This window comes from Hyalella azteca, unplaced genomic scaffold, assembly GCF_000764305.2.
Source record: "Hyalella azteca isolate HAZT.00-mixed unplaced genomic scaffold, Hazt_2.0.2 contig5264, whole genome shotgun sequence".
Classification (NCBI taxonomy): Eukaryota; Metazoa; Arthropoda; class Malacostraca; order Amphipoda; family Hyalellidae; genus Hyalella; species Hyalella azteca.
The window spans coordinates 94,284-120,311 of NW_025935459.1; the positions used below are offsets into that span (position 1 = coordinate 94,284).

The window sequence follows — 26,028 nt, forward strand, 5'->3', positions numbered from 1 at the left end:
TCGATACCACTCGAGCCAACGAAAAAATTATAAGCTCTTCTCTTTGTATCACCCTTTCATTTTTTGATGAACTATGGGATGAAAAAACTGGAACATAAAAAACTCCAGCATATTTTTCCATACATATATATAGAAGACAAAAATATGATCATTCTCAAAAAGAGGCAGTTGTACTGACTTCTACTGTGTAAGCTTGGAAAATGACAAGCGATTGCATCACGCTGCCAAAAAGTTAAAATATATATTACAGTAACGTTTAAAGTTCAGGATTTTCAAAATTATATCTTTGACTGAACGCAGGATGAGCAATCAGTGCAGAAACCTAGGAAAATGTGCAATGCTTTATGGAGGGACAAGTGAATAGCCCCGGAATTCTTTTTGCTGGTGCCGTGTCAGATTGCTACCTACACCTCAATTTCAAGTCTGACCTCTGAATTTTTCCTTGTAGTATCAGAAATTAGGCATTCCGAAGAGCACGCGATTGTCAGCCAAGTGCAGGCTAAGTGCAGGAGTTTTAGACGAATGCTCTAACACACTGTATTGTTAGAGCCCACTTAACTATCCTTCGGAATGATCATCGTTGGTGATGGACCTCTAACGTTTCTTTAATGGCATACCAAGGCGATAAAAAGAATCAGCATGGGAAGCTCCGCATAATTTTTTTCAACCAATTCACGATGAGGCAAGGCGCTCTTAAGTTCAAAAAGAAATTGTGTTCAAGGTCTTTCTTGACAACGATTTTATTTAAATTATTTATGCTTCATCATTTTACCTGGCATTTGGCTTTGTAAAAGTACGCTTAATTTATTCTTTTTGCATGTAATTTCCCTTGAATTGGCTACAGTTTTACTTATTGAAAATAAAAAAAATTAGATTATGGCATTTATAAAAATAAAAAAGTCCGTTTACTAATGATTATTAGGATAACTGGGTGTAGATGAATCGACATTGGCTTTAATAACTGTGATTCTATCGTTTTAATCATTACAATTTTATTACTGGTGAGGAAATATTTTACTTCTGAAACAAACGATGGCATTAGTTGAGTCATTATAATTGAACATCATCAGCATTCTGCCTACGCAACATATTTTTATGGAGAGTTCTCCAAGCGGAAAAAATAATTTATGTTATTAAGAAAACTCGCCTATTTTTAAAACGCAGTCACTAGTGTAATAAAATGAATAATGTGTGCGTTTACGACGAATGAATATTTTTTCGTCCGCAGCACATTATATAAATCATTTGGATGAGTTCAAGGCCATAGCGCATCGTGAGTCAAGGTCAGCCTGCCAACTCAATACGACCTGTTAAATATTGACGGATAGTTAGCGTGCCCGGGAGCTGTAGGTAAACGATAGGCGCCCGTTATAGCGATGCAGCTGTGAGCTCGTCTGCGCAGGAGTCCGGGGCTTCTAGAGGTAGAGGCGTCTGAGTGTAAATGAACTCAGACTCAGAGGTCAGAATTCACATGAATTCTCAGACGTTCTCTGAGTCTGAGAATTCAGAGGCGGCGTCTAAATTGATAGTGGGCTGTTGCAAATGACGCTTAATTTTAGCGTCAAATTTGGCAGCAATTTGAGTGTAAAGAAGCTACAGGATAAATAAAACTTGCATACCTATCAAAAAAACACACGAAAGTTATAATTAAACAAATACTTTTTGGTCGATCAGATGAATCGTCGTCGTTGTCGTCCCTTAAAGGTGTCGACGACGCTTTTCTGACGCTCGTCTTGGGGTCTTCTCCGCGAGCTGACGTCTGTTGCGACGTCTTGTTGCTGTCACGTGGCATTGATTGCGTTGATTGTAAGCGTCTGATGCGCGTTTCATCGCTCTGAGCTGGAGAATGTTGACCATTTTCGTCCACCAACTGAAATTTTGATCAAAATTTTGAATAAAAAAAAACTTTGAAATTTCGATCAAAACTTTAAGAACTTTTACTGCTGTGCTCGTGCTTGGGGAGAACGATTTTATTTTCGTGGGAGCACCGAGTTCTAATTTATTTTTATGTATTAAAACTTGATAATTTATCGTAAAATACCTGGATGGCTGGAGGGGAGGGTGGGCCGATGTAGTTAGTGTTAGGAGGCGCCTCAACAAGACGACCTTTGCTCTGCAAGTGATTGTACACTTTGCGCAGATCACTTGTGTATATCTTGCCAGGCTCCTGCAGCAGCACCTGTATTGAATGAACAGACATGAGTGAAGCAAGTAACTGCAAGGCAAACCTATGGGCAGGGTGGCCCAGTGGTTACAGTTCAGAGTATCAAGATTGGCGCTGAGAGGCGCGGGTTCGATCCCAGCTCTGTGCACCAGTTTCTGGTCAGAATCGGCGAGGAGGCCGGGCGGTTAAGCACAGCAGAATTGCAGCAGTGAGTTGCGCGTTCGAGACCACAACAAGCTGTTAATGTTCTGTGATGTTAAGAATCGGCGACAGACCTACGGCCTAATAAACGCTGAAACCGCTATTACTTTATTATTATTATTATTATTATTATTATTATTATTATTATTATTATATTATATTATTATATAAACTTGAACACTTGAGCTATTGAACTAACAGCTAACACTTCACCACCTGCAAAACGATTTGGGAGATAAATTGAAAGAAAAACTATCAAATGACCATGCAATCAGACGCAGAATATTGTAATCAAACAATGATCACGTTTTTATTACCTTATAACCATATTGTAATTAGAACAATTATATTCCAATCGAACATGACTAAAAATAAACTAAAGCGCGCTTTTATTGTCACGCAAACAAACGTTACCTTCTTAGCGCCCGAATATTTATTCGCTCTAAGCATCCAGGGCCGCAGGAGGCAAAGCACCGCAGTCGCTACGTCGATAAACACTTCGGGGCTCCAGCCTCCCAACATGAGCTGGTCCCACACCCACATGCTGGCGCCCACGCTCAGCACACCCATGAAGCACTGCGAGTATCAGAGCATGAGTATTAGAGCAAGCATGATACTCATATTGTATGAGTATCATGCCTTAATATGAGCATGATACTCATATTAAGGCATGAGTATTAGAGCAAGCATGAGTATCAAAGCATGAGTATGTCAACATAAGTATCAAAGACGGTGCTTCTTCTGAGACGGTCTTAGCATGAGTATCATGCTATGATACTCAATGCATGAGTATCAAAGCATGAGTATCAAAGCATGAGTATCAAAGCACGAGTATCAAAGCATGAGTATCATATAGATGAATATCAGGGTACGACGCAAGCCAAAGACGTGTCACCGCATGACTCTTTTCACTGAATAAGGCGATTTACAGGAATGATGCGTTTTACGGTGTAATGAAAGTCAAAGTGGGACTTCAGCCACGTAACTACGTACCAAAAAGTTCAACAATATTTAGATGTATTGGACGCAAAATTTCAACAATATTCAGATGTAATTTTTTTCGAAACTTATGAACGGATCTACCTAACAAAATCACTTTAAAAGTTAATTGGTTCCCGGACATTTGCGTCTGACTTGTTCATTAATACACAAATATTAAAGTATTCAGAATTGTTGCTTGGAATGATAGGCCATTCAATATTATTTTGGGTTATTCAAGCAATGTTGTTGAGTTCAGATTTATGATACATTAATAATGAGCATACTGAATTATTTCTGTTGTGCGTATTTTTAAGCATTTTCTCTTTTATGGAAAAAAGGATCTATTTTGCTCGCCATGTCCATCTGTCCGTCCGTCTGTCTGTCTGTCCGTCCGTCCGTGACTTCACGTTTTCGTCGACGAGAAAATTCGTTCTCTGTCACTCTCTGCAGTGAGTACTGAGTTATATTTTTTACTTCTATGCTGAATCTGAAATTCCACTAATAAATTTCACACTAAATTTGAAATTTCTATCCAGAAGAATTAGTATTTCAGAGCTGAAGGCACCTGGGCGATCCACTTTCTGACGAAGATTGCTGGATCGGTGAAGACGAGCAGCTGCTTTGCCTGCAGCTCGCCTGAAGCAGACAGCTGCTGCTGGATCTGGTCCAGCAGCTTCGTCCCTGCCGACGGATTGCGGTCCAGCACCTCCGGGGGAAATTCCTAGGTACGGAAAAAAATTAATGTTAAGAATGAAAAGCGGCGATCCATCGTGGCCTGGGACTGCTACGTCCGAAACAAGTACCAAGAAATACCAAGAAATTAATCTTCAACATTATTTCTTGGAGTAGTAGTTCTATAAACAATGTCATATATATACCTAAGAACATTATTTTAAACATAATGAGTAAGATGAATCGTTTGCTTGGCTACCCTGTGGTCTTTTTCTATTTATCTCAGGTTACTTCTTCTTTATTATCTCCGGCAATTAATTGCTTTAATATTTTTGGTTATTTTTTTTTGCGCAAATGCGCCGCGATCCTGATGGAAATACTATATTGTTTACAAAATTGCAGGTACTATATAAGATTCTTAGAGTACTAACTAAAAATTACAAAATTCTCCATCTCTCCGATAGACATACCTTCTTTCTACTCGTGAATCGATTGATAATATTATTGTATTTTTTCACAATCGAAAAGATCACACTTTGTAATAATAAAATGAGTTCACTGTAAAAACAACACTTTTTAATCGAAATGATCCAATTTTGCAATAATCAAACAATTTCACAATAAAAACAACACTTTTTAATCGAAATTATCACATTTTGCAAGAATAAAACAAGTTCACTATAAAAACAGCACTTTTTAATCGAAATAATCACATTTTTGCAGGAATAAAATGAGTTCACTATAAAAAGCAACACTTTTAAATTAAGAATTAAACACGTCCAATATGAGAAAAAACTTTTTAAATCAGCATTGAGAGGGCAACACCTTGCCAGTAATCTTGCTGGGCTGATTGGCGAGCGACTCTTTGATGTGACTGTAGTAGAAGCTGTCCTGCACCTGTACAGTCCCTAGCGCCCGCTCTGCCATCGCAAAAACAGAGTCCGGCTTAGGTAGCAGCAAACTGGCGACTTGCGTCATCAGGAACGCCAAATGCAGCGTCTCGGAATCTGCCATCATTACATAATATTAAATACTCAATGCAACATTTCTAGCAAATGCAAAGTACTATTTTTTCACGCTACACTACCATGCATTCTGCAATACAAACTTTACCTTGACGTGTTTTATTTATCCTTCAACACTTTCCAGTCTATTATGAACTTCATATAACCCTCAAAGTTATGGTGGTGCCCCATTTTTCCCAAGTTACTCTGAGCACATTTTACCCATAACAGTATCATTTGTGCACATAACGACCCACTAATTACAGTTACCGTATGCATCGTATTACCCGTTCTAGTTACCATGAGCACACACCAGTTACTCATACCAGTTACCGTAAGCACAGCATGACCTATATATTACAGTTCATAAATGGGAACTACATAACACATTATTGTTATATATGAACTCATGACCAACCTCTCGTGATGATCATCATTCCCATTGACTACTCATGTAAGTTGTCACTCATGACCTACCCAGTGACAACTCATGACCCACCCAGTGAAAATTCACTGAAACTGAAGAGTGATTCCTGTTCCCGGTAATGACTCACCATCATCCTCAGGCTGGAGGTCGCTGCGATGGTAGGCAGTGTACAGAGCTATCACGTGGTACGCGTGAAACGGACTAAAATTTCCTGAGTGAACGTCCGCTGTGTTCAACACCCGTGCGATCCGCATAGAGAAGTCGTCCGAGTCCAGTGATTTGAATACCTGGGACTCGTCAAACATCTGTATAAACGAACATTCATTCACGAATAATCGTAAACGGTAAAAGAACTTTGCTAAAAACTTTGATACTTACATAAAATGAAGGAAATTAACAGCTATAGGATTAGACTTGGGAGGATAATAGTCTCATTTAGTTGAATATTATTTTTCACTCGCTTCCACTGATCTGTTTTACTTGCTGCTCATTTTAGTTTGTTTTTATCTTTAAAGATTTATATTCGTTGTATGAATGACGTTGCTTTTCAATGCATTTTGTTCATCCAAATAATAACAAATAAAAAACTTTTAAAAAACCACGTTTTCTTAACGGACAAAAAAGAAAAACATTTACTTATGACCTTACCTTATGATGAGTTCGGGACTTCCTAGTTCCCGGTTACGCTGATGCGCCGCCTTACTCTTACATAACATTACATAACATTCTACATAACTTAAATGTTATGTAAGAGTAAATGTTCTTCTTTTTTGTCCGTTAAGAAAACGTGTTTTTTTATTTGTTTTATTTTATATATTTATTTTCTACTTTTTAGTTAGCAATTTTAGCAATTCAAATCAATTTCCAGGGTTGGCAAGTGTGGATGTTCGAGAAAAAACTCAATTCAGAACCGTGAATTTTTAGTGTTTTTTTACTATTTTTTAATTATGTTTAAAAAAATGTTTTTAATTATTATTTCTGATGATCAAATCTTGAATTGTTAGGCAGCATAAGCATGCATGCCAAATTTCAGCTTACTAGGATGTTTAGAAGTGCTTTAAATTAAGGTTTGAATTTTTGATGGCAGACTCACACGAAACGAAGTCAAGAAAAAAACTTGGTAATAATCCATTAAACTAAAAGTAATAGTCAAAAAGCAGTTGTTTCGGAATAGCAGGAACCGCTTCGACGACATTAAGATTGGAGCACAGAGGTGCGGGATCGATCCCAGCTCTGAATACGCTATTATTACTTGAGCACCTTGAGCACCAGCAACCTAGTCCATGATGACAGAATCACCGAACCGATATGCAATCTAGCTCATATAATCACCTCAATTAAAGTAAAACTATCCCTGAACAGAAGATTCCTCTGATAACGCAAATATCCTCCCTGAAAATGCAGGCATAGGGACTTCATTACCACGACAAAATTCCCGTACCACGGAAAGGAGCAATCAATAGAGCAGCCTTGAAAGATCAAAAACACAAAATCAAGCATTAAGAACAAAAAGAGAATAGCTCTTCAAATAAAATTCAATAATGTGACCTCAAAAAAGAGCTCGAGAACTAGCCTCAATAACCGCGGCATCGATGAGGCCGCCGTTCTTGCTCCTCGTGACGCGCGCAAGGCCCTGCTTCTTGGCCTGTTTGGAGAGGTCAGCAGTGAAGAGCTTGAGCTTCTCCGCCTCCCAACTTTGTCCTTCCTTCAGCTTCAGACTCTTGTCCTTCCCCGCCATCACCTCCGTCCACACGAAGCGTCGGAGCGCGCCGGGCAGCGCCATCTTTTTTCCTGACACACTAAGAGGGATTGTGAATGATGAAACAGTTGATACAAATAATGGTGTATAATAATCGCTTCCAAATATAATAATAATAAGAATAATAATGATGATGATGATAATAATAATAATAATAATAATAATAATAATAATAATAATAATATTGATAATAATAATAATAATAATGATAATAATTATATTATTATTATTATTATTATTATTATCGGTTTCAGCGTTTAGTAGGCAGTAGGACTGTCGCCGATTCTTCACATCGAAGAACATTCACAGCTTGTTGCGGTCTCGAACTCGCAACTTACTGCTACAATTCTGCTGTGCTAAACCGCCCGGCCTCCTCGCCAATTCTGACCAGAAACTGACGCACAGAGCTGGGATCGAACCCGTGCCTCTCTGCTCCAATCTTGATACTCTTAATTTTAACCACTGGGCCACCCTACCCAGTGGTTATCATATAAATAATGGTCAATGTTAATAACGAGTAACGTAATGTAAGGTTCGATCATACTACATTGCGAGTCTATAATGACAAGAGAGGTGGAGCAGAAATCATTGGATATATGAAGTTGAACCAAAAATTCTTGCATTTTGACTATTAAAATGAACAGAACGAAAAAAAATTGTCGTGATTAAACATAAAGAATACTCTTCAAATATAACTCTGCATGTATACCAAAGTACCTGTACGAAAGTTATTCGCGTCAGTGAGCAGTTATTTCGAAAGCTAAGAATCATAAATAGGTTTCAGGGTTTCATCGTTTAATTGTAATTGAGCTGCGATCTTCACTGAATTGGCTGGGCAGACGAAGAGCTGTAGGAATAAAGACCATTTCGTACACTTATGGAATGAATTATTACACATCTTTTACTCAAAATTCATACGATATTAAGAAATTACTTCGCACTGTCTGGCGTCAACAAATATTGTACAAGGTATCTTGGAGTGTTCATTAGTTCAAAACTAAAGGCGACTCATTAATGTTGGCTCGAGCTTTCTAAAAAATTCTTGTCTGATTGGACTGGAGTTCGCTGATGCCAGCCTAGGCAAAGGGCAGACTGTCAATAATACGGTTTACTTAACATTATATTCATAAAGACATATTTATAAGTGCGAAACTTGATTGCATCGTTTGCAATAGTACTTCTGTTGAAATTACAATAGGAGAAACAACGAGCAAAATAAACGCATATAGATACTACAAACATGGCAGCTAAAAGTTATTGTAAGGAATGTAAAATCACTGAATTATTTTGAGGTAAATCAGATAGAAATTAATTTTTTGTATTTACTTATGATGATTGTTCCTAAATACAGACAACACGGTATTTTGCAGTTCATAAGAAAAATCATTTCGATACCTTAAAAATCTCAGAAAATTTGTTTCATAATTGAGCAAACTTGTGAGTTTAAGTTGTAAAATTAGTGGCTTCACACATAAATCAATTCGGCAATGAATTATGATCCCTATCTTAATGCAGGTAGAAAAAGAAACAGAAAGACTCCTCAGAAAAACAAAGACTCTTCAATGAAACAAAGACTCTTCAAAGAAACAAAGACTCCTCAAGGAAACAAAGACTCCTCAAAGAAACAGACTCCTCACAAAAACAAAGACTCTTCAATGAAACAAAGACTCTTCAGAGAAACAAAGACTCCACAAAGAAACAAAGACTCTTCAAAGAAACAAAGACTCCTCACAGAAACAAAGACTTTCAATGAAACAAAGACGCCTCACAGAAACAAAGACTCCTCACAAAAACGAAGACTCTTCAATGAAACAAAAACTCTTCAAAGAAACAAAGACTCCTCAAAGAAACAGACTCCTCAAAGAAACAAAGACTCCTCAAAGAAACAAAGACTCCTCAAAGAAACAAAGAGTCCTCAAAGAAACAAAGACTCTTCAAAGAAACAAAGAGTCCTCAAAGAAACAAAGACTCCTCATAATCTTGGGGTAGGTTAAGTTGGATAGCACCCAGTGTTCACGGAGCTCACCTCTGTATGAAGGCCTTCTTCTTGCTGGGTTGTTTGTTGAGCAGCGCCACGATGCTGGATCCTGTCACCCTCATCTGGGGGCCTCCTTCTGCCACGAGAACTTGTAACTTCTCAGCTGAGGTCCCATTTATCTTCTAAGGAAGGAAAAGAGGTTTTCCATTAAGCAATCCAATAAGCCTGATTTATGAAGGAATATTAGCAATTTTAGGCCTTGTATTTGGCACATTTTAGGGAATTCAATAGACATGGCCCAGTGGTTGCAGTTCAGAGTACCAAGATGGGCGCAGAGAGGTGCGGGTTCGATCCCAGCTCTGTGCGCCAGTTTCTGGTCAGAATCGGCCAGGAGGCCGGGCGGTTAAGCAAAGCAGAATTTGAATCAGTGAGTTGTGAGTTCGAGACCGCAAAATGCTGTGGATGTTCTGCGATGTTAAGAATCGGCGACAGGCCTACGGCCTAATAAACGCAGAAACCGCTATATTATTATATTATTATATCTTAGACTACCCAGCGTATCACCCACCCCAGGCAACGCAAAAGAACCACCAATCCAAACCATTTCAACAACTCACCTTGCCTCGCTCCTTCATGACGCGCTGCTCGAGCCCCTTCCTGAAGACGGTACGCGCAGCCAACAGGTAGCGGTAGAGCTCGTCGTCCACCGAGTGCTCCGTGTACAGACGTGGGAAGCCGCAGTCCTGCGACGTGCAACATTAAACCCTTTGTATACTTTCGGTAACGGTTAACCATTTGTCTACTTATGAAAACGGTTAACTATTTGTCTACTTACGGTAACGGTTAACCCTTTGTCTACCTACGGTAAAGGTTAACCCTTTGTCCACTTATGGCAACGGTTAACCCTTTGTCTACTTATGGTATTAACCTTTTGTCTACTCATGGTAACGGATAACCATTTGTCTACTTATGGTAACGGTTAACCTTTGTCTACTTATGGTAACGGTTAACCCTTTGTCTACTTACGGTTGCGGTTAACCCCATGTCTACTTATGGTAACGGTTAACCCCTTGTCTACTTTTCCCCTCAGAGGGGACTTCAAACGTGTGTCTGTGCGCGTCAGAAGTCCTATGGGATTTCGTGCTCCTAGGGGGATTGTTCCTGAGCGCCCCACCGCTGAGCTCGCGGGGTCTGACTGCAGGTCTCGGTTGTGGGGTTAAGTTATTATGTAGGTATAGGATTCCTTCCCTTCCTGCATTTCCCTTCTCTGTCTCTCTCGTGCGGGCGGCCGACGTCCCGTGTAAGCGACCTCTTGTGCGAGTATCTTCGTTTCTGTTGATTTTCACCTGTCCCTCCTTGTCACTTCGTCTCTTTGAGATGCTAACGCTACTTCTTTCGAGCCAGCTTCAGCGGGCTGGACAATTGAGGCCTTCCGCCCCTTGTGGGTGATGATTAACTTGAGATTTTGATTAATTGAGACCTTCCGCCTTGCTGGCGATGTTAAATTATAACCTCCGGCGCGAAATAGCTCTATAGCTGAAGCGCTAGTAAACCATCATACTACTACTACTACTACTACTTGTCTACTTTTGGTAACGTTTGAGCCTTTGTCTACTTTTAGTAACGGTTAACCCTTTTCCTTCTGACGTTATGGTTAACCATTTTTCTACCGACGAATAGGGATGATCCCTTGTCAACTGACGGTGATGGTTAATCATTTGTCTAATGACGATAACGGTTAACCATTTTCTATAGACGGAGACGGTTAACCCTTTGTCAACTGTCAAAGACAGGTAACCCTTGGTCTACTGACGGTAACATAAGTTAGGAAGTCTTCATATACGGATAGCATTGACGACGTCTATGCATCCGTAGACACAGATATGTAGATATCAATGGAAACGGAATCGGAAAATTAGTAAAAATAGTCCATCAAACCCACAAAATATACATTTTTAATTGCCATGAACGTGAAAAATGTATTTTTGTGTCTTAATTTCTCCATAAATTATTTTATTGATAACATAATAGTAAGTGAAAATTTCATTAGGGAAGTAAATTAAGAAGCATAGGATTGAGGATTCCATGAAAAGTCAGAATAAACATTATTTCAAAGCCGCTTACGTCCATGGCTTTATCCAGAGTGTTTTTCAGGAACTCGGTCATTTCTTCCAGATATTTTTCTTTCCTTGCAGGCAACATCTTTGGAGGTTCCTGTGAAGAAAAGTTCCGATTAACAATTTTCTTGTGTGATATTTTTAAATGAAACATGAACAAATATGAGCAGAATATAATTCGATATACGGATTTATTTAAATATAATAACCTATTTCAGTATATGTATGCTATTTCAAGCAGTGTATGCTAGAAAGAAAAAGAAACTACAAGAAAATTAAATAAGTATGCAATTTATTTTCATTTAGCTAATATCGTTATAAAATAATTTTCTACCAACACTTGTACGCGAATGATCATAAATAAATATTTCACAATGGATTGAAATTTTAAACTTCTTAGTAAGGATTCTTGAAAGCTTGATGATCGAATGTTCTTCATAAATGCGTCAAATATGTCGAATATTCTACGAGGACGCGTAGAATGTTCTACAAGGAAGCGTCGAAGATGTTGAATGTTCTACAAGGATGCGTCGAAGATGTCGAATGTTCTACAAGGAAGCGTCAAAGATGTTGAATGTTCTACAAGAATGCGTTTAAGATTTCGAATGTTCTACAAGGATGCGTCGAAGATGTCGAATGTTCTACAGGGATGCGTCGAAGATGTCGAATGTTCTACAGGGATGCGTCGAAGATATCGAATGTTCTACAAAGATGCGTCGAAGATGTCGAATGTTCTACAAGGATGGTCGAAGATATTTAATGTTCTACAAGGATGGTCGAAGATATTTAATGTTCTACAAGGATGCGTCGAAGATGTCGTATATTCTACAACGAAGTGCTGCAAAAGTCGTATATTGTACCAAGATGTCGACGCTGTAGGTGCGTGTGGGGAAGTACTGTTCAGTGTACTCAGGTCCCAGGAGGTAGAACAAGGCCTGCTGTTTCTGCTCGGAGTCTTGGGGCGTCGTGATGCGTTTGGCCAGAACTCGACCCACCTTTTCCATGAGCTGGCAGGAGACTCGATAATTAATTCCAATGTACGTTAATGAAAGTTGAAGAAGATACAGTGAATAATATTAAAACTTCACAAAATTAAATAAAATAAGCATAACTGATAATAGTGTGGGTATGGGTGATATGATAGTGAGTATATGATATGATAGTGATATGAGATAGTGAGTACGGGTGATATGATGAACGTGATCATATGATTTAATTCGAAAAACCACTTACATAACCTAAGTGCAAACTTTTACTGATTTATATTGAAAATTTTTTTCAATATAATACATTTTTAATGCATTCTAATACATTCTTTTCCTTTATATAAATTTGATTTTAGATTGTAATTAAAATAAAAGCTTCAGTAAATAGGCATTAACCCTTGTAATGCTGCACAATAAGTACATCGTTATAATCGTACCGAAATATATAGGTACAATTATACCTATGAGTTCCGACAAGGATTAAATATAATCACAGTTTCATACCTCAATACACGCAGGGTTGGGGTACGTGACTTGCTCGTAGCACTTATCCAGCCAATCCTCGCCGAAGACATCCTTCTTCAACTGCAGACGCTCTTTTCGTTCCTGGTCGACCTCCTGCAATATCTCCTTGCGGCTCTTCTGGGGATTGACGACTTTGGTACTGGCTTTCGCCGACTTTTCTGACGTCTGTAAGAGTGTATGATATATACTATATATATCATACGTGTATATTATGATACATGCCATAGTTTAAATCGATGTATGAATTTTTACAATCACAGACGTTGGGCTCTTCGCTGTCAAACAAAAAAGTCGTCAACCATTTCAAAATCCTATAAATACATTGAAGTCAATTAATTAAAAACCTCAATTCAGAAGGGTTTGTAACTATTGACAGAATATGTATGCAGGATGGCAGAAGTTTATTTATGCATGTATATAATTACTCTAAACTTTGACTTCGAAAACTTGTATTAGTTAATTAAGGAAGTGCTCTCGTATGCACGAAGACGAAATTTTTGAAAATATGGAGCTGATATGCAACTTATTTTAAAGTGAAGTACAGTAATCCAATTCCTATACAACTCGAAGTGATAGGTGCAGAAATACTCCGCCTCACCATTTTAGTTGAACGAACAATGAGAATTATGAATAATTTGAGACAGCACTGGGACGGTAGTTCAGCAACTTTTCAGCGCAGTCGTCCGGAAATGGCGATATATTAGCGTATATTAAACTATATTAAATATCCATGAGTATAACAATCAGCTTCTCAGGAATAATTTTATATATTGGCATGGAAAAAGGCAGATTTAATTTAATAAAAATCGCATAAAAGGCACAAAGAAATGGAAAAAATTATCTGACTGCCCGCCTACACGCTCACCGTCCACACGCATTTCTTGTGTCCTGTTTATTCAGACAGAAACTGAAACGAATTTTCGTTCGTCGCTCGTTGACAAGAACTAATCGAAATTACAGTTCAGCTTAATATTGAATGTCGCGAAATGACCTAAGTTTCAGAGCATACAATTTCGTCACGCATGGTGATTTATGAATCCAGAAATGTCAAGTACACAATATTTTATACTAATTAGGTAAATTTCCTATCCAATTTCCTACTCAAAATATTTCCTGCTCAAAATATTTCCTACTCACGGAACTGCAGCTGCATTTGCGAGCGTCTAACTTGCGTACTATCGTCTTTATAGAAAAGAAAAAGATGTCTTGTTGCACACACTATATTCTTGCTGATTCATCGTACGCGACAGAACAATCGGTATGACTTGTTCATGAATTTTTTTCAGTTTTAATAGAGTCAATGGTTCAAATTACTTCGTGAAATGTGCGTAAAAAATCCATACGCTTAGCGTGATTAAAATCTGTTTCAAGATATAGTTGCTTGATGATAAACTACTTTCTTTTCGTCGTTGTAAGAAAGAAAAAAACTTGAATGATTTGCATCCAACTAGTGAGTTTCATCGACAGTCCTGTTATGCTGATAAAATAACTAACTTGAATGGTTTTCTACTGTGTAACGCATACCCATTTAGCCAAATATATATCAATTTCCATTTAATTATTGCCGCAAGTCTACAAATGATATATCTACAATTGTGACGACGTCACGTGTACCTTTAATCCCAGAGACAGACGCCTGCTGCTCCTGTTCAGAGGGCCAGCTCGCTGCGCTGACTGCTCTGAGAAGCTGCGTCGTGTGCTGGTGTCAACCTCAGCTCCCTCTGGCGTGGGGCGGCTTTTTTTCCCGAACATTTTCACGGTAATATTGACTTATGAATTATCTTTATTTTTCTGGTAAATATAATTATGAAATAACCTTCTTAGTAATTGGGATTTTACTTACTTACTTATGAATTTACTATTCATCATAATTAACTCTGAAACAGACTGCACTTCTTATTAATTAATTATACGTTCGACAAGGACTACTCTACTCTGTGTAGTAGTCCTTGACGTTCGATTGATTACACTATTTTAACACTGTCACAGAATCACCGAGGCATCAAGCTATTTGAAAGTGGGCATCGAGTCGCAGAATTCCGACTGAATTATTCATTACTGTCAGGTGAGCTCGGCGTTGCGGGTGATCGATAATCCCTGCTATCTTGGAATCTCTTTATCCTGAATAATGTTAAAATCCATTCGTGATTCGTGACATTCAATTCGTGATTCGCGACATTCCATTCGTTTAAACTTTAAAGCAAATGTGTGTTAATTAGGAGAGATCAGTCTGAACAGAAATTTTACACAGAAAATACGACTTGATTGTTTCTCGTTTTAAAATATAGGAATTACTATATTGCGCCTTTTAAATTACATTTTATATATGCCAATTTAAAACTTCTTTTTTTATTCCAATTCATTTCTATCCTCTTTGTTTCGAAATGCTTTATAGAAATTAAAAATTCTTTCGATAAGAATAAAGTTCTGGTGTATGTAATATTCCGACATCTCATCAGTAGAGCGCGTATCAACAATACTTATATCGCATAGTGTACATATACATGCTCGAACAGCCCCCATGTATATGCCTTGCCAGGCTTCAAGCACACGAACACGTAAACTTTGACACATAAATTCGAGGTTTCAGATCTATGATTCAATTAAAAATTCATCGTACGTGGCTGTATGCATCGTTTTTATTCCGAAGCTATCCAACCACGTGTTAGCTTGAGAGTGTGTTTGGTAGTTGCAACCAGGGATGCCAGACGGTTTTATTTCCGGACAAATTCCGCGATTTAGTTTTTGCAATTGCGTGGGGCGGCAATTTTCATTGGCAATCTAGTTGTATGTTACACTGGAAAAACGATGGCATCAAGAAATGCTTTAGAAAATAACTTATTGAATCAAATGCCTGTAGTATGTATTATCTAGTCTAGTACTTAATTTGTGGGATCACGAAACGAATTTCGAACCATCTTTAACCATTTTGATTTTACTCTTTTTGGTATAATAAATTTCAAGCTAGCGACCTTTTCTTTGCTAGAATACCTGAGCACAATTATTCTGAATATCATTCAGAATAATATTATTTTGAATGTTTGGACGTAATGCCTACGAACGTGAATGGGGAGAGAATGGCCTAGAAAAGAAATCAATGGTATCCATTTCGCATCACGCGACTCTCTTCGGTGTGGTGCAAGTCAAATGATTAATTATTTAATAGTTGTTTGTGAAGTGCGTGGTATTCGTATTATATAGTATCAAATTTGTATTTGCGTATTTACTATACCAATTTAATTGGTACCCTGAAACTAAAACGATTAGTTAGACGGATTTTTTCCGATGCAGGATCGTTGAACTTTTGAATAATTTTTGGTCTCTACATTTTGATATCACTTCTTACTTTGTTTTAATTTAACATATCAAATTCGGTTCGACACGATAATCCACGTGTCCATATGAGCAAATTAGAAACATTCGGCTGTTATTAATAAACACATGACATCCGAATTGATTAAATATATCAGAACTGCTTGCAAACCACACTTGGCGCACATACCGTCACAAAAGTTGCGAGTGAACTGCAGTGATCTTTATTTCCATTGAAATCTCTCTGTTGCAGTTCGTATCTATGATACCGTCCGTAGCGACACGACTCAGCGAGAGCAATACTCGTGTTGCCATGACGACCACGCGAGCGTAGCCGTGATGAAGCGATGGTCGCTATATATAGTGTCCCAGATCACGTTCATAGGGCGTTGCCTTCGAGTTGAACTTCATTAGTAGATTCACTAATTGGGACTTGCGCACTACCGGCAGTAACAAGCAAGGTATTGTTATTGTATTCCACCGTGTACAGTAAATTGCTCTAAAAAATTTAAAATTTAAATATATGGAGATGGCAAACCACACTATTCTTTGAGACATTTTTTTCCAAAAATAAGAAATACTATGAGTTGTGTTTAAATCTCAGCACTTTTTGCATTTATTTAAAGAAAGGCATCCATGTTTTCGAATCGATTATTTGTCCACGTAGTTTTTAAAAGCAAAGTGCTACGATGTGTGAATCGGAAATATTTTGTGTTGCGTTGGTAAAATTCTTTGAGAAATTAAGTTAAATATACATTTATTTTTCTTTTTCAATCCTGTACATACGTTTTTAGGTTAGATAAACTTAATGAAGTCCAAAATCTACTGCTCCAAGCATCAGCACTACTCTCTACCGTATCAATGGGGCTGTGATGTAGAATATAACAATTTCATCGCTCACATTGGGAAAAATTGCGCTGTTCATTAATTCTATAAATGCAGGAGTAAACAAGTTTTAGAAAACCCTGCAACAGCGTAGGACTTTTAAAAGTTCTATTTCCGATGATTTTATGGCTTTTGTCCTATTCAAACATTATCCACGAGGGCACGCGACTACTGAATGTGCTAGGAGTGCTCTGATCAAGGATCATATTAGTACAGGACAATAAACTTTTCCATCATTTTCTACCATAAAACCTATGTTGAATTTAGTACTGAGAATTCGTACGGAAACTGTACTATATTCATTAAACAGTATTTGCAGGTTCTGTTGCACCGTTTTTAAATCCATGAATCGAGTTTACGTTAAACCGATCCTCTTAGTTGAGATGTCAATATTGTTTAATAATAATAATAAACTAATAATAATAGTGTCAATGGCGCATTTTATAATGTAATTTTATCTCGGTTCCTCAATCAATCGTCATCCTGGCTAGGCATTTCAAAAGTAAAATCTTTTGATTACGAAAAATCCTCCATTTGTTTCGTGCATATGACTGTTATTTTTGTGCAATAAAAGTCATGCTACGTACAGTATAATTCATATTAATGCATTTGTAATTATTCTTTGAATTATTTCGTCAGTTTAGCGATAAAACGAGCACGATTGCTTAAATGTGCGGAATTATCTTGATAATAGAGCAGGCAAATGTCATGGGAACTGCAAGTAACCTTTGAGTTTTATCTCAAGCGTTCTATTAGTAACGTCAAAGCTAACAACGACTATCTCTTTGCATACATGCAATGAGAAATCCATTATCGAGTAATTATTTACAGTACTTTGTTAGACCGTAAGGGGTATCGTGTTAGAGGCGGCTGAGTCAGAGCATGGATTGCTGTAAGTGGCGCTCTTTTATGCAAATTGAGCTTGCGTGTTAAAGGCAAGACGGCCGAACAACTGAGCGAACTGTTTCGTAGTTATGCTTTATTGACTCCTGTGATAAGTTTGCACGCGTCGGCCGTCTTCATACTGGCCAAGGACTGTATGTTCCGATTGACCATCAACCAGTTTAATCGCGCATTTTCTCCTTAATGGAAAAAGGCGTGATTGTGCACGTCATGTCCGTCCGTCCGTGACTGTCCGTCCGTGACTTTACGTGACGGATGGACAAGAAAATGCGCTCTTTGTCACTCACTGCAGTGAGTACTGATATGATTTTTATTGAATTTCATACACCATGTATTTTTCGTTATAGAACCTAAATCATTACAGAATTGCATATTGTAGAGTCGGTTGCAGAATCGAAAAAATAGCTGTTCTCAGTTCGCTGTATGCTGTATCGTACTTTTAAACATTGGAACAATATCAATATATAACCGTTACTATGGTGATCCTCTATTGTTCCATATAAGGCAAAACATGCCCAAGGTTTATTGCTGGTCTTGATGGAGTGGCGTGTTAGAGTGATTGTCTTACCAGCATTGATCGTTCAGTCAGAGAAGGATTCAAATTTCATGCATAATCTTGCATGCGTCACTCCAACTCCCGCAACTGTTAAGCAGACTAAAATAAACGGACTCCGATAAATAAAACAGAGTCCATCGACCGCATTTAGACATTGACCTTGAGTTAAGGATCATTGTATGATGTTAATGATCACACAAAATTCCTAATTATGGATATAATTTTTTTTTTCTTTTCACCGAGGATGGCTAAAATGTACAGCCGTTCATTTCAGCTCGAGACTTGGAATATTTACTAATTATAATTTTAACATAGAAAAATCTGCAAGTTTACAAAGAACTTACAAGTTACAATCTAAAGCCTGGCAGCGATTATATCCAGCTTCTTCATTATTCTATTTATTAAGCTTTATTATGCAACTTACGAGCATCATTCAGTGTAGCTGGCGTCTTAGCGAGTCTATGCAGGTATTATTCATAATGTACGTTCAGGTTGTTATTTTCCAGGAAAAATAGTGTATAGATCTAACTATGTTTGTTTTTTATTGATGTTGTAACTACGGTAGTGGTAGTTTTTCTACAGCGCACGCGCCTTGTTATTAGCATCATTATGTAATAATAATGTAACGTAGAAACGTGAAGTTAATTTTGTTGGGAATCTCGTAAAAAATCAACAACTCATTCAATATCAACATCAGCTTGCCTGAGCCATGTTATCTTTCCTGGCTCATCGTGGAGAAATGTTTGCCTCTATAACTTCCGCCTTCGAATGTTCTCTTGTCTACATTTTGTAATTGAAACATAAAGCCGCAGTTTGCAGCAAGTCACGAGCCGGGACAACAAGGCTCGTGATAGTTCAAGCTCCTTAAGCTTGCTTGTGTAAAAGTGTGCGGTAATTTTATAATGGATACTGTTGGCCCCAATTTGAAAATATAGAATCGGTATTATTGTACATATTGTGCGGCAAGTATTTTAGGAATAATTCGTTCCTCAATTCAGGACGATGCATGATCCAATTACTTTGCAAAGTGAGTGCATTTCAAGTGTTGCAGAGGCAGACCGAACAAAGCTACAAACTTTGTTTAAGCACTACAGTGCTCGGCAAATATTATTATGGATCATAATGGCAGTAACCGTAAATTAGCTACACAATACACTCGGAGAAACCAAAGAAATAACACCGACTCTATAAATTGTTGTTTGCACAAGTCCTTCCTTGTTTGTAGAGCGTCCGAGCAAAAGATAACGTCGAAAGAAACGTCAATGCGACTTGTATGATAAAAAGATGAATGCGATATGTCCTTTCGTCCACCGAGCGAGCACTTCACTCTTTCATCGACATTTCGCGTGTTTTATTAACGATTCTTTGCACTTCACGCGTTCACCGTTGACGCGAGGTTGAAATAAGCATGCTGAAATTGATTCGTTGTTGAAACACGAAATATTGAGTGGGAACTTTTAGAATGTATTGGATCTTCTTTAATATTTTCATCTTACTGCAAAAACTGAAAAAATAAAATTCATTCATCAGGTAAAATCTTGATTCAAACTAAATCAAAACTTACTTTATTTTTCTATCAACAAATCTCGTAATAGCAATTTAATAATTAGACAATATTTCTACGTCTGTGTAATTTTCATTTAAGTATGACCTTCAAATATCTTACTATAACCACACTCTAGCTGTAATGTCATTTACTTTCAATAGTTTGCTCTGGCAACTCAGAGAAAATAACATCTGAATAATTTCTTGTTACGATTTAAAGAAGCGAGATAATTTTTATGAACATCTGAAGTTCATAGCATAAAAGCACTTCCTCCTAACAGTACAAATTATTTCTTACCCAACATATTATTATATTTTTATTATACGTAGATAAGAAAAGAAAACCAACAGGTGTTCAAACGAATAAAATGTTGTGACAAAACATAATTTCCCAAACAGATAAAAGCTTATTATAACTGAAATAATATTGAATTCGTAAAAAACTGTCAAAATTTTTAGTTGTGCTAATGTTTTTTATCGGGCCTTCTTCTCTAAAAATTGGGAGACTCGGAAGTCAGCTGAACTTTTCATTGTTTCTGTGCAAATCAATACATAGCTTTTTATCACAATTCAGCGTCTAGGTTTCACGCACAACATGAAGTAAGGAGCATCGATAACTGCTGATGTTGTTTGCCCTTAAATTATTACTGAGAAGGGTGCGTATATGATAAGCCTAATGGTTCCTGAATTATAAACGTACGGCCGAGCTTTATGTGCCTGCCTTAAAGTTGCAGTCAATATGTATTAAATATGAATAAAACCTTTGAATCCAGCGCTATGCTCGGCAGGTTATCTTTATGAAGGCAAAGCGTTTATTTTTTATTATTTCTTTAGGCCAATTGTAATTAATATATGACAATCAGAATCACCAATTCCTTACTTGAAAAAAGATGCTGTATAAGAAAATTATTTAATTTTGATCGTAAAATTTTTACATGGGAAGAAACACGCCAGGATCGTTCCTATGTTCTTCTTATCAATTGAAAAGAAAAGTTTTCATTTGAAAGTAACTTTTTTTAATGACTCGGATGCGGAAGCAGGCGTGTCCGTGTCATAGAGAGCATGATACGATGATTTCGGTCGTCTAAAGGTCGCCAGCTTAGATGATCACCCAGCGACGTAAATGTTAAGAAATTTGAAATATTCAGTAATAAGGGAGGCTAATAAAAATTCATTCATTGAATTATCAACTGTAATATTCAATTATTAATACAATATTCATATACTGAACGATTTACTATGACAGTCATTTGAATTTCCTTTTTGTTCAACAACATGCAGTTTATGCTTTTCCTATTGTAATATTTTTAACGACTAATATCAGTGAAATTCGATTATTTATCAACTCATCGGGCATTACCAAATTGACATTCTTGAAGTAGCCTTCTCGTCATCGGTAATGATTTTTTTCAAAATCTCTCTGAATGAAATTTATGAAGGATGTAACTCTATGAGATGGAAAACCAACTGCTGGACGTTTTCCCACGACAGCGATGACTCGGAAGGCGTCTATAGAATGGCAGCCAAATTACTCGCATCAATCCTGCATCCATCAAGGTATTTTTCGATAGAATTACTGAATAACCGGTGCATAACAAGGACTTCTCCTTTTTCCTTAGTTTGAAAAAAATACAATCAGCTGTAGTTACATTTGTGTTGAAGGTATTGTTGTGCCTCGATTCTATAGAAGCCATACTGCCACTTAAAATCAGCACATGTTCAGTCTTAAAATGCCTAGCAAATTACGGACCAGGCAATAAGTCCAGCAGCTATCTCAATCAATCGCCAGTTATGGAAAGATCGGGTTCCAAAGGCCGGATCCCTTGTGAATCACGTCACGGAAAGTTCAAGAATCGGCAACAGGCCATGGGCCTATTTCTTCAGTGCCGACGCTTCTATTCTTTTCTATTATAAATTCAAGCGACTTCCTCTATCTGGAGGTCTCCGGAGTTAGGTGACCGCGTTGGGCTCCGCGAGCGGTAAGGCCTCGGATCCTTGTTATCGTCAGCCTGGAGACATAAGAAAGACTTCGTGAGGATTTGTCACGTCCAGATGAGAAAACTTGTTGTTAGTGCACTACACAAGCTCAAATAAATATAGAAGTTCTCATTGGATTAATACCACTGGCTTGCACTGCATCAATCGAGACCGATTCGAGTTAATATAGTAAAGTTCATGCTGCCTAATGGAAGCCCGAAAGAGTTATGCCTTAAAAAATCTTCCTAGATAAAATATTAAACAATTCTCTCTGATTTAACTGTGCTAATTGATTCATCTCGCATACCGAATTAATGACGCACATGATCGCTGAATTATTTTTTCTAATTGGGTAATAGTTCTTGTCTTCGTCCGAGATTCCCAGCAGCTTTCTCAATCAATCGTCAGTTATGGAAAGATCGGGTTCCAAAGGCCGGATCCCTTGTGAATCAAGTCACGAAAAATTCAAGAATCGGCAACAGGCCTATTTCTTCAATGCCAACACTTCTATTCTATTCTATATATTTGATAGTTAATTGGTAGTATGTAAACAATCTAGTGGACGTAATGCTAGAGAAAAAACTGACCGGCAGAGGAACTTCGCTGATTTGACGGCGCACACTCCTGACGCTTTCTGACACCGTCCGAGATTCAAAGGAGGAAGTAGCAGACTTAATGACCGGCCTCCCATCTTGGCTCGGTGAAATTTCAGCCTCCTCTGTTGCGCCTGTTTGCGTTATAGATGTCCCATTAACTTGACTTGTTGCTTTCGCAGGTTGAACCTTGGATATTCCATGAGAATTTCTTGGATTACTGGATACGGCGCTTAGTGGTTGATTAAGTTTTAGGGGTTTTGTGTTTTCTTTGTTGAAGTCCTTCTCAGTACATCTACCATGTGTAACTTTTGTTGCCGTATTGTTGGATCTCGAGTCGAGAGCGGGAGACGAGCAGTGACTGCTTGGCGGAGCTTTCATGTTGTGTCTTGTGAAGCTATTGCCGTTTCTCTGATTGCTGTACGATGTGATGAACTGAAACAATCGTTAGGATTATTTGTGAGTTCACTGTTATGCAAGTACTTATTTATAAGCACTTGATCCTTCTAATCATTACTGAGAAAATTACTTTCTTTGCCTCGGTATCGAGGTATCTGCAGCGCTCTTCACACTACCTATCATTTAATCGAAAATAAAATGTAAGGGACAAATTGAGAGTAAAAAAACAACAGGAATGATCAATTTTATTGACCACTTGTATGGTCCGAAACATCGACCAACATTTCTAAATTTCCGATGAAGAAAAACGAAGCTGCTTTGCTGCCGATTAACAGCGCATGCGATAGGGTTATTGCTTTTGAATTTAGTCGTTAAAGAATATAGACAGAAAATGATAGCGGTTAGCGGGTTCAGCGTTTATAAGGCCGTATAGGACTGTCGCCGATCTTCACATCGCAGAATATCCACAGCTTGTTGCGACCTCGAACAAGCAACTCACTGCTGCAATTTTGCTTTGCTTAACCGCCCGGCCTCTAGCCGATTCTGACAAGAAACTGGAGCACAAAGCTAGGATCGAACCCTCGCCTCTCTGCTCCAAATTTTGTACTAATTGTAACCACTGGGCCCCATAAGGTGCCACCATTTCACACGCCGTTACCAACGCAGTGTAGAGGATCGATGTAGCAATCAACACGTCACCTGAGGGGAGATGATGCAGCAATCAACACGTCACCTGAGGGGAGAAGATGCAGTAATCAACACGTCACCTGAGGGGAGATGATGCAGTAATCAACACGTCACCTGAGGGGAGATGATGCAGTAATCAACACGTCACCTGAGGGGAGAAGATGCAGCAATCAACACGTCACCTGAGGGGAGATGATGCAGTAATCAACACGTCACCTGAGGGGAGATGATGCCACCGCCCTCGCTGTAGGAGATGTCCAGGAAGTCTTGCTCGTTGCTGTCGTCGACGCCGCAGCCTCTGACGCCCTTGACGTGGCGCTGCTGGAACACCGGCGCTCCTGCCGTGTTGGCAGCGCCCACAGCGCCCACCGACGCTCGGCGCTCGCTGCTTCCTCCGGCGCCCATGGGGGGTTTGGCGCCCACGGCCTCCTAACACGTCTTTGTCGGCAAAGACTTTCGTTGATACTGCGTCTTTGCCGGTAAAGGCTTTCGTTGATACTGCGTCTTTGCCAGTAAAGGCTTTCGTTGATGCTGCGCCTTTGCCGGTAAAGGCTTTTGTTGATACTGCGCTTTTGCTGGTAATTTTTTTTCTAGCTACTGTGCCTTCGCAGGAAATGTACGAGCTACTGCTATGTCTTCAATGTGCTGCCACGGGACTTGGTTTGGTCTAACCTCTGCAAACAGGTTCGAAAACTGGCAACAATTTCCTAGATTTCGGCTGAACTTCGTGGATTATGAGCCACACAAAATGAATCATAAAATTACTCTGTTCCGGTACATAATTTTATGACAAAAGTTCGCCTGCAAAATATTCATCTGCCGGAGAGTCAGAATAGCGTCGTTAAAGCGTGCTTTATGACAAATAGAGAGAGTCACAAGCTTCAAAATTTAATAAAATTTAGGTAATTATATTAAAAAAATATGTGGCATTTCTTTCTTGACATTCAAAATAAGAATTTAGAATTGTTTGCGCTTGAGTTACTCGGCATGTTGACGAGTCACGGCATTGCCGATGAATCAAAATCCGGTTCAATCAACCAATCAAATAAAAATAAACTTATCAAATCTCAGACATATGATTAATACATATGAATAGATGTAATTGAACACATTGACAAATACTTCTATTTGCTTTCATAAATGAATGAATACATTTTAGCCACGCCGAACTAAAAATATAAATTTAGAATTAGCTAACTATACCACTCGCATTATAATTTCCATGTCTCGGAAGGTGTACAGTAATGTTCATTCAACTCGCATAATAATGGTTGCAATTCTGCATGAGGTTCACATGCCATTATACCCAAAGATTTTTTCCGTGGACTTGGTTGGAGCAAGTCCATCGATTGCTGAGCATCAAGCAGGTCAGGGCCGCGATGTTGATGCGGTCATTGGGAAATATTATAAAGAGTCAAGTAACACGCAGCCCAATAATGGCTGCTAAGTAAGTCATTAAAAACTCTGCCATGCTAAGTAAGTCATCATGGCAGGTTCAGTTTGCTGCAAGAGTGTTTGGTGTATGTTTTATCCTGTGCGTCCAATACCATTTAAAAATATGAAAGTTAGTGTTATATTTGTAAGAATTTATTGGAACTATTGTACACAAGGGCCCTTAGCTTGTTTGTGTAAAAGTGTGCGATAATTTTGGAATGAATATCATTAGCCCAGATTTTAAAATATAAACCATTATTATTGGGCAATGGGCAGCAAGTATTTTGGGAAAAATTCGTTCCTAAATTCGGAAATGAGAATAGGGGACATTTCCTGCCACTAATTAAGCAACATGCAGTATATCGTTCAGAATGCATTTCTTGATAACCGAACTAACAAAATAGAACAAATAAAGTAGAACAAACAAAATAGAACAAACAAAGTAGAACAAACGAAGTAGAACGAACTAAGTAGAACAAACTAAGTAGAACAAACAAAGTAGAACAAACGAAGTTGAACAAACAAAATGTCATACGCGTTCTGAAATAAATGTCGCTTTTCGTTTCAGTGGTTTGAGCTGTCACGCACCACTGACATGCTACCTGTGCCGAAGGTCTGCTCTATCGACGCGTCAATAACAGTCGACCTGTCCCGAGAGTTTGATTGATCGGTAAAAAAAAAAAAGATTTTTTTCCGGGAATGCAACCTTCTTTAGGTTTTGCAATGCGTTTAATGCACTTCTCGTGTTCTGCTTTTGTCTATTTCAGATCCAATGTATTCAATCATATATACGCACTCAATCATAATTCGGTGATAAAATAACGGCATCACGGCATCATTATAAGTTCCCAAAATTATTAGGAATTTCATCCTTATCGTTAAATTTTCCTGGTCTATCAGTCATTGGTATAAGAGTTATCAAT

General features: G+C 38.2%; 2 protein-coding genes across 2 annotated transcripts in view; both read right to left on the reverse strand.

The window, feature by feature from the left end:
- The window catches only part of LOC108672944, a 29,337-nt gene extending 15,499 nt beyond the window's left edge, over positions 1 to 13,838 (reverse strand). Inside the window, exons 1-13 of the mRNA XM_047880347.1 lie at positions 13,824 to 13,838; positions 12,794 to 12,979; positions 12,164 to 12,310; positions 11,311 to 11,400; positions 9,804 to 9,929; positions 9,235 to 9,368; positions 7,023 to 7,248; positions 5,577 to 5,754; positions 4,844 to 5,025; positions 3,912 to 4,067; positions 2,780 to 2,941; positions 2,042 to 2,179; positions 1,660 to 1,870 (exon numbers count right to left, since the gene is read on the reverse strand). Coding sequence (XP_047736303.1) covers positions 1,660 to 1,870; positions 2,042 to 2,179; positions 2,780 to 2,941; positions 3,912 to 4,067; positions 4,844 to 5,025; positions 5,577 to 5,754; positions 7,023 to 7,248; positions 9,235 to 9,368; positions 9,804 to 9,929; positions 11,311 to 11,400; positions 12,164 to 12,310; positions 12,794 to 12,979; positions 13,824 to 13,838 — 1,951 coding nt within the window. The remainder of the gene's footprint in view (positions 1 to 1,659; positions 1,871 to 2,041; positions 2,180 to 2,779; positions 2,942 to 3,911; positions 4,068 to 4,843; positions 5,026 to 5,576; positions 5,755 to 7,022; positions 7,249 to 9,234; positions 9,369 to 9,803; positions 9,930 to 11,310; positions 11,401 to 12,163; positions 12,311 to 12,793; positions 12,980 to 13,823) is intronic.
- An 8,055-nt stretch (positions 13,839 to 21,893) lies between these two features.
- Positions 21,894 to 24,471, reverse strand: LOC108672955. The gene is made up of 3 exons (XM_018160726.2): positions 23,888 to 24,471; positions 22,580 to 23,020; positions 21,894 to 22,024 (listed from the first exon to the last, which is right to left on the reverse strand). Exons 1-3 carry the CDS (start codon positions 24,074 to 24,076, stop codon positions 21,932 to 21,934), a joined length of 723 nt encoding a protein of 240 aa, XP_018016215.1. The 5' UTR covers positions 24,077 to 24,471; the 3' UTR covers positions 21,894 to 21,931.
- Between the last annotated feature and the right edge of the window lie 1,557 nt (positions 24,472 to 26,028).

Bases quoted from the DNA above. Each gene is read 5' to 3' on its own strand.
- LOC108672955 (XM_018160726.2), bottom strand. From the start codon at position 24,076: ATGGGCGCCGGAGGAAGCAGCGAGCGCCGAGCGTCGGTGGGCGCTGTG. The intron at 23,021-23,887 runs GTGACGTGTTGA...CGATTGTTTCAG, and splicing joins GTGGCATCATCTCCCCTCAG to TTCATCACATCGTACAGCAA. The intron at 22,025-22,579 runs GTCAGTTTTTTC...TTATGTCTCCAG, and splicing joins TCAGCGAAGTTCCTCTGCCG to GCTGACGATAACAAGGATCC.